The sequence below is a fragment of the Pocillopora verrucosa genome, chromosome 1 (genome assembly GCF_036669915.1).
Source record: "Pocillopora verrucosa isolate sample1 chromosome 1, ASM3666991v2, whole genome shotgun sequence".
NCBI lineage: Eukaryota > Metazoa > Cnidaria > Anthozoa > Scleractinia > Pocilloporidae > Pocillopora > Pocillopora verrucosa.
The window spans coordinates 2,915,301-2,922,800 of NC_089312.1; the positions used below are offsets into that span (position 1 = coordinate 2,915,301).

General features: G+C 37.0%; 1 protein-coding gene across 2 annotated transcripts in view; it reads left to right on the forward strand.

Moving 5' to 3' along the window:
- LOC136279500 (uncharacterized) overlaps positions 1-7,500 on the forward strand; it is a 12,931-nt gene that overhangs the window by 944 nt on the left and 4,487 nt on the right. Inside the window, exons 2-10 of one of the 2 annotated variants that reach the window (XM_066163411.1) lie at positions 71-177; positions 1,364-1,654; positions 2,288-2,423; positions 2,718-2,775; positions 3,605-3,731; positions 4,413-4,765; positions 5,751-5,974; positions 6,414-6,700; positions 7,257-7,500. The exon at positions 7,257-7,500 is cut by the window's right edge and continues 83 nt beyond it. In XM_066163411.1, the coding sequence (XP_066019508.1) occupies positions 170-177; positions 1,364-1,654; positions 2,288-2,423; positions 2,718-2,775; positions 3,605-3,731; positions 4,413-4,765; positions 5,751-5,974; positions 6,414-6,700; positions 7,257-7,500 (1,728 nt within the window). In that variant the 5' untranslated portion in view covers positions 71-169. The remainder of the gene's footprint in view (positions 1-70; positions 178-1,363; positions 1,655-2,287; positions 2,424-2,717; positions 2,776-3,604; positions 3,732-4,412; positions 4,766-5,750; positions 5,975-6,413; positions 6,701-7,256) is intronic. The other variant, XM_066163417.1, reaches the window with a different exon arrangement.

Below are 7,500 nucleotides of genomic sequence, written 5' to 3' on the forward strand. Positions count from 1 at the left end.
TCGATTTACTTACTTAAGAACTGAGAATGATTTTGTTGTGGTGTTGACATTTGTTGTTGCTTTTTTTAAGAGGTTTATAGAGGGCACACTACCATCGACAGGCAACCATGTGTCAGCTGTCTCCTGCAAGAAGAAAGAAGTTGAGGATTAAAAGTTAGTTAAATATGTGATGGAAAGGTAAGAACACTACAGTACTTTAGAAACCTGTTCTACTGCTTTCTAAAAATTCAATAGATACAGCAGAATTGATATAGGTAATAACATGATTCCAAGTGCAATTAGATGAAAATAAGCAAAAATAACATTTTCAAAGATAATAGAAATTGCACTAGCCCATCTGTATAATATATGTATAACCCTTTAACTCTCAAGATCTGATAGTTAATTCTTCCCTCTACCTGGTATGTATGTTTGTTACTAGAGTTTGGTGCTAGATCAAGATGACAACCTCTACCTGACAAGTTTGAGCATTCTCATTATCTGTTTACTAGATAATGTATGAATATCATAGGGAGAGGTTACATAATAATCACTTCAGGGAGTTAAAGGGTTAAAGTGAAATAAATAGTCTGATAGTAGGACTTCCTCAAATGTGCCAAGGGCCTGGAAAGCAGCAGAAAGAAGAAAGGATAGGTGGGGGACCCTATGTCAGTTCAGATTATGCAATGTTGAGGAGTGGGAGTAAAGGGTTCCATTTCTTTGAAATTGCACCAAGCTTATTGGATTCTATTTGGAACTGATATTTAAGTAGCACAAGGAAGCTTGTTAAAAGAGGAATCTTATTATTTGCCCTGCATTTCTGTCAGTGAGATATGTTAAATTGTTTGCTAAGGTGGAGGAGAAAAGATTCCATATTGATTTTTAAATCCCATCAATAGACAGGCTTTTTGTCATGTGGGCCAGTTTTCAGCCCCTAGTTAAATGATACTCTTGTTGGCTGCACTCCCAGAGTTTTTTTCTTAAGAGCATGCCTCTAATTCTCTACTGACAGGGTGAGTAGGTAATGAGCCACACTGCCATGTGGAAAGTGGAGGGTTCTAGCAGACGAACGGACTAGCATTAAGCATATGGAGAAAAATTGAGAAGGGTTTTCTGCCTTTTAGATGTTATCAGGAAATGATTAGACCAGCTAGTCTTCTCGGACAACAGCTATTAACCAGGGTTTTCAGTGATAGAAAAAGCCACTTACCACTAGTCTATAACAACCTGAAAGACCATATACTGCTGTCTGTTGAGTCAGCAAGCAAGCTCTCTTGATATCAACATGTCTGTGAGTGAACAGCCTTCCTTGCCTTCAAACTCTAGGGATCATTTTTGAATAAGATGTTGCAGTTTATTAATGTTTTTACTTTTTGTCTTTCAGATACTTTCCATTTTTTTTCCGTGGTCCTTTCTTCAGACCCAAAGCTCAACATGTGCATTTTCTTGCTTGTTTACGTAAGACATCAGTTCTTGATACTTATATCCTTTCACTGTACTGTTATCCAAACTGTAAACAACTTGAGGTGGAAAAGAAGTTGTCAATCTGTGAAATATCATACAAAGGTAAAGGAATGTCAAAGGAGCCTGTATGTGTCGAGGATGAAATTGTGGTTTTCCCATCAGGACTTGATTTTGTGGGAGAGTATCAGAAGAATGAAAAGGTAGTTCTCAGGTAAGTTATTCATTTACTTTGAGAAGTTTGTTAGGATAAAGTATGTTAAGGCAAAGAGGCTTGACTAACGAAATTACCTCTTGACACTCTAACTCCCAAGATCCAATTGTTAATTCTCCCCTCCTGTAATCAATTACAAGAATTTTGTGTTTGACCGAGTTTACAACTTTTACCCTTTAAGTTTGAGTATTTTCAGCACCTGTTGGTTGGGTAATATGTGGATATTATAGGGAGAAGTTACATGTTAATCACTTCCAGGAGTAAAGGGATTTAAAGGAAAACAACAAACCTGGCAGGTTTTATACATTAATTGTTACAAATTACTTCCATAGATCATTGACATTTCTGATAGTTTGTTTATTTATTTATTCAATTATCTTGTTTGAGAGTTAGTAAGGTATATATTAAAACTTTAAATAATGAATAGGATACTTGTAGGATTAAAAACTTTATTCAATAGTTTTTGTACAAGTTATATCTTGGTAGTAGGATTAAAAGTTCCATATTCATCAGGTTGAACATGAGTGGGGGGGGAGGGGGCATTGGGTAACAGTCAGTATGAAGTAGAAAAGCAGAGGTAAAATGAAACCACACAATCTAGCGAGAAATATTTATTTGGTTTCCCTTTTCCAGGTTTCTTCAAGATAGTATTTATGAATACAGTGTCGTGGTTTCGTTTGTTCCCATGGACAGTAAAAGTGTTCCAACAGTGAAGTTCTTCAAAGACAAAGAGCTACAAAAACTTCTCTGTGAAGTGCCAATCTTAAAGGTAGTATAGGGGAATAGATGTTCCTTCCAGAGTAATATTCAATTGAGTGTCGAAAGTACCAGTAACCCAAGATTGTATTGGTTTTACTTTACTTTGCTCCCCTTATTGGTCCAGAAAACTCGCACCTCTCTCTCAACTGAGAGAGAGGTGCTAATTTTGTAGGAACTGCAGATACTAGTTTTTAGTATCTTCACACCTTAACTACCATTTGGCATCAAGCAGATGAGTAAAAGTGGATGTCTTATGACTTATTGCTTTTTTTTTTAATTTTGATTGCTTGTTATTATGTTGCAGATTCCTGTAACAGTTGGCATGGATCAAAGATTGGTACCTAGGGAAAGACCTGCCCTTGGTAAGTGGGGCTTTGAAACTTACTCAATCAGAAGTGGGGAATCCCAGGTAGAGGTGTATGTTAGGACCTTGTGACAGACAAGATTTCAAACTTTTCCTAGATTTACTTATACTTGTGAATGTGGAGACAACAAATTTTGATTAAATTTTTGTAAGATTTCTTGTGAGAAAAAGCATGATTATGCCAATTTTTGATACATTCCTTTATGGCTTGTCCCAGGCTTAGATGGTCAGTGGAGACAAAAAGAGATCACTGTAAGCTGTTATTTACATACTTTCTTTCCCCATGCACTGACCAAGAGCCTGGCAAAGGCTAGTTCCTTTTTTAAAAATTATGTTCATTAAATACTGTAATACTTCAATGGAATAAATCTTCATCTATAATTTTTTTCTCTATTCATTGCATGTGGGTTCATGAAGAAGTATTTGCATTTTTTAAGATGGAATAATGACTGACTTAGTTCAGTGATAGCATATACTCAAATTATTATTGCATGCATGCCTGTTCTACATCATGAAGGAAAAGTTAATTGGAGTGATGACATTTGAGTTTAATTTCTTTTGATCTACCAAGATCTTTTTAACCACAATTGGCAGTACTGTCGTAATCTAATCGGCCAATTTACCATCGTGTCTTGCAAGTCTAAGACATTTTGACCATTGTGATGACAAATGTCATTTTCAATTAGAGAACAGACCATGCTAAACCGCTGTCCATTTGTAAATTAGATAAATTTGCTGTACAATGTACAACTGACAATTAGGAGCTGGGTTTGAAGTGTTATAAGCTCCTTGCTTATCTGCATGCTTGTTTCATCAAAAACATTTAGTTCCCAAGGAGGGAGTGATGTCCCAGTTGGTAGATGTTAAGATGGAACCAGATACTGTGAAACACTTAGAACTGAAGAAAGATCTATTACTGGATGTTAAAGTGATCGAAAGATCTGTCATTTTTAGGTAAGAATTACTGTATCTAACTCATCAATTAATCAGTGGTAAGGTTACTCACATTGCAAGAGTTGACCAGTTCATTTGGAGTATCGATATTAGTAATCAGTGGATGATAAAAAGTGAATTAATATCACAGAACACCCTATGAACTTTGGACTAAAATATTGATTGATGAGAATGGCAATGGTTTTAGTGTCTAATATTGAGAGATGATGACGTCTTTCTGATGGGACTTTAAGCATTTTTTAACTCTGTAGGGGACTATGAGCTATCCTTCTCAAAAGAGCCTATTAGTATATTAACTCTTACAGACTTAGAAATTTCTATCACTGGTTCATGTGGCTTTTGCACAGTTGTAAAGATAAATTCATGGTTAAAAAGGGAATTGATTACAGGTATTACAGGAGCAAGGAAGCTTAGTTAGTGCACAGAGCTGGGTCAGAGTTTCTTTCCTTTTTTTTTTTTTTTTGTTTTTTTTGTTTTTGTTTTTTTTGTTTTTTTGTTTTTGTTTTTGTTTTTTATCAAAACTGAAAATAAAAGAAAAGCACTTTGCAAAATTAGCCCCAGGATAGAACATATAAGTTTGTTCAAAGGTAGCTTTGAGGACAAATGTCATCAATCCTTAATCTTTTTTGGGTTTATTTTAATGTTCCAAAGCATAACTGTTATTGCTGACCTTATTTTCAGGGGTGAAGTTACAGAAAAAGGTAATGTATGGAACCTACCAGAAGCAGCCGCCTATGTCACATTTCATGAAGGAGCTGTGCCAAAACCTTTGTTATTTACTTGTTCAGTATGGCCTCCTACACTTCGCAGTCCACCCATTTCTAGTGATGAGCTTTTGGTAAGCAATGTGATTGAATTGTTACATGATGGTCCACCAGAACTAGAGTTAAGTGGAGATGACAAAGGAAATGTAACTGTGGCTTTGCTGCACAGTGCAAGTGATTTGAAGGGCTATGAAGTGGTTATCAAGCAATTGGTGGATCCATATGACAACGTATGGAAGGATTTGGAGACTTGGCATGCATCAGGTGCAGGTTACATGTCATTTATGATGATTGTTAGTGAGCTTTTGGATAGTGTTGCAAACCCAATACCAACGTACAAATTGTAATCATAATGGCCAATCAGAAGAAAACGTGGGCGACTAATTCTTCATTTGTTTTATTTTTGCTTGTGATTGGTTGATAGAGTGGCATGAGTTTTTTAAACCAATCCAAGAGCAAAGGAAAGAAAAAACAAATCAATCCCAGATAACTTTCAACACTTAATTGAAAATTGCTCTCTATGATTATCGATTGTGAAGTCTGAAAACCTGGGTGAGGGTATATAGTCCTGAAAAGAACTGATTATATTTTCAGTTTGCAGCATTTTGTTGACCTTTAGCAGAAGTCAATCCAGTGTGGAGTTGTTTGTTAGTCGTATGTCTGATTAAGATTTCTGGATTCAGTGCAGGTTGACTAAACTACTAGTTTGTTGGTATGCTTTGTCCTTTTTTGAATTGTTTTGTTTTGCTCTCTGAGACTTACAGCCAATGACACTGTGGCAAAACTGACCAATCAGTTCTTGCAAATCAGACTCGTATGTTCTACTGACAAACAATTCTGCGTGTGAAATTGATGATGACTTCTCCAAAGGTTGCTGAAACATCAGTCATTTACCCCCCACAGCCAGAAAATTCGACTTCACAATCATTTTTCACCCCTTAGTCTATCCTTTTTCAGCATCATTGAAGTGACACGGTTTTCATCTTTTTGGTACCTATTAACCCTTTGACCCCTGAGAGTGACTAGTATCTAATTTCTCCTTACAGTAACTCCCCTGAATCACGCATTAAGGTCACAAGAATAAAGGAAATGATCACTAGTCAAAGGAGCTCTAGATTGTTCAACAAATTCTCCTTGTTGGCACCTTAAGAAATGTATAGAGAACAGTGTGGAGAATATGCATACTGATGTTAGGGTGTGAAGGGTTAAGAAAATAGCCCAAAATATATAACTAAAATGTAACGTTTATGTGTAGAAATACCAGATGTTTCTGACTGGCCTCAACTTGTTAAAGCCACATGCACACTGTCACAATGTTCCTCGTTTGCTGCCATTTGGCGCCTTAAGTCCTTCACATTCACAAGTTGTACTTCAGTGGCTCCTCAATTCACATGTGTAGTACCTGACTTTCCAGACATACGTGTTGAAGTTCCTCTCGGTTCTGTACCGGCTGATCAGGATTTTACTTTGACAATTAAGGTACAGGAAAATCCCGTTAACTCGCTTGATTAACTCGGAAACCCCCCCCCCCCCCCACTAACTCCTGGAATTGACCTTGTTTTTCCAGTCATTTACTATTAGCTGGCTCAAACTTGGTTTACTGAAACTGCCCATTAACTCAAACTAAGTTTACTTTCCCTTGGCTCAAATTCACGCTAAAAAGTCGAACTTAAAGTAAAAATGTTGGTCCCAAGATTTTCAAAATCAGAATTAGATTTTTTCTTTTGTCCTAATTCAGAGGCAAATGACTTTAGGACGTGTGTGCATGTGCTTCCATAGAAGTAACTTTTTAAAGGATGATCTTTCTATACTCAGGGTTAATCTGAAAATTTATGACCTATCCTGAGCTAAGAAAGAATAGTGTTTTATGTGTATGTAATTCACCAAAGTCAACACCTATTCTGATTTTTCATCTAAGGTACAAGAATTTCCAAGCAATGAGGTTGAAGACATTGGGATACTGTGTGGTCCTGTCATTCACATTTCAAGCTCTCAGAACATTGAACATATGGAGCCTGTGACTATCAAGGTTCCCCTCGCCCTTCGTGAAAGTAAGCATGACTTATCAGAGCTTTCAAATGAGGTCATAAGGATATCATACCTCGACTCAGAGGGCAAACAATGGAGAGATATCACAGGTCAACTAGAAGGGCCAGTCACTGTTAAAGATGGAATTGTAGAATTCAAAGTGAAGCATTTCAGTTGGTGAGCTATGCAAAGTCTTAAGTTTAGTTTGATGGGAAGAGATTTTATATTGATTTTTTTCATTCCATCAATAGGATGTTTGTCATATGGGCCTATTTTTCAGCCCCTAGTTACATGACACTCTGGTTGGCGGCACTCCTAGTGTTTTTTTCTCCAGAGCATGCCTTTAATTTGTTACTGACAGGGTAAGTTGGTGGTGAGCCACACTGCCGTGCGGGAGGTGGAGAGTTCTAGCCGAGGAACAGACTAACATTAAGCGTATTGAGAAAACTTGAGAAGCGTATGCTGCCTTTTCAATGTCATCGGGAAATAATTAGACTAACTAGTCTTCTTGAATAAAGGCTATTAACCAGGGTTTCCAATAAAAAAAAAACCACTTAACGGTAGTCTACCGCCACCCTAAAGACTATTTACCGCCGTCTGTTGAACCTGCGAGCAGGCTCTCTCGTGATGAACGTGTCTCTGAGTGAAACAGCCTTCCAGGTTTTCAAACACTAAGGATCATTTTTGAGTAAGATGTTGCAGTTAATTCATGTTTTTACTTTTTGTTTTGCAGTTTCTGTCCAGTCTGCATGTTCACTGAGTCTGTTGCTCTTCTACAAGATTTTTTTTATCGTCTTTCCTTCAGACTCATGCCTCAATGTGTACATTTTCTCACTTGTTTATGTAATACAACAGTTCCTGATACTTACAGCCTTTCACTGTACTGTTATCCAAACTTTAAAAAAGCTGAGGTGGAAAAGAAATTGTCAAGATATGACACACCTTACCAAGGTGAAGGAAAGTCAAAGGAGCCTGCT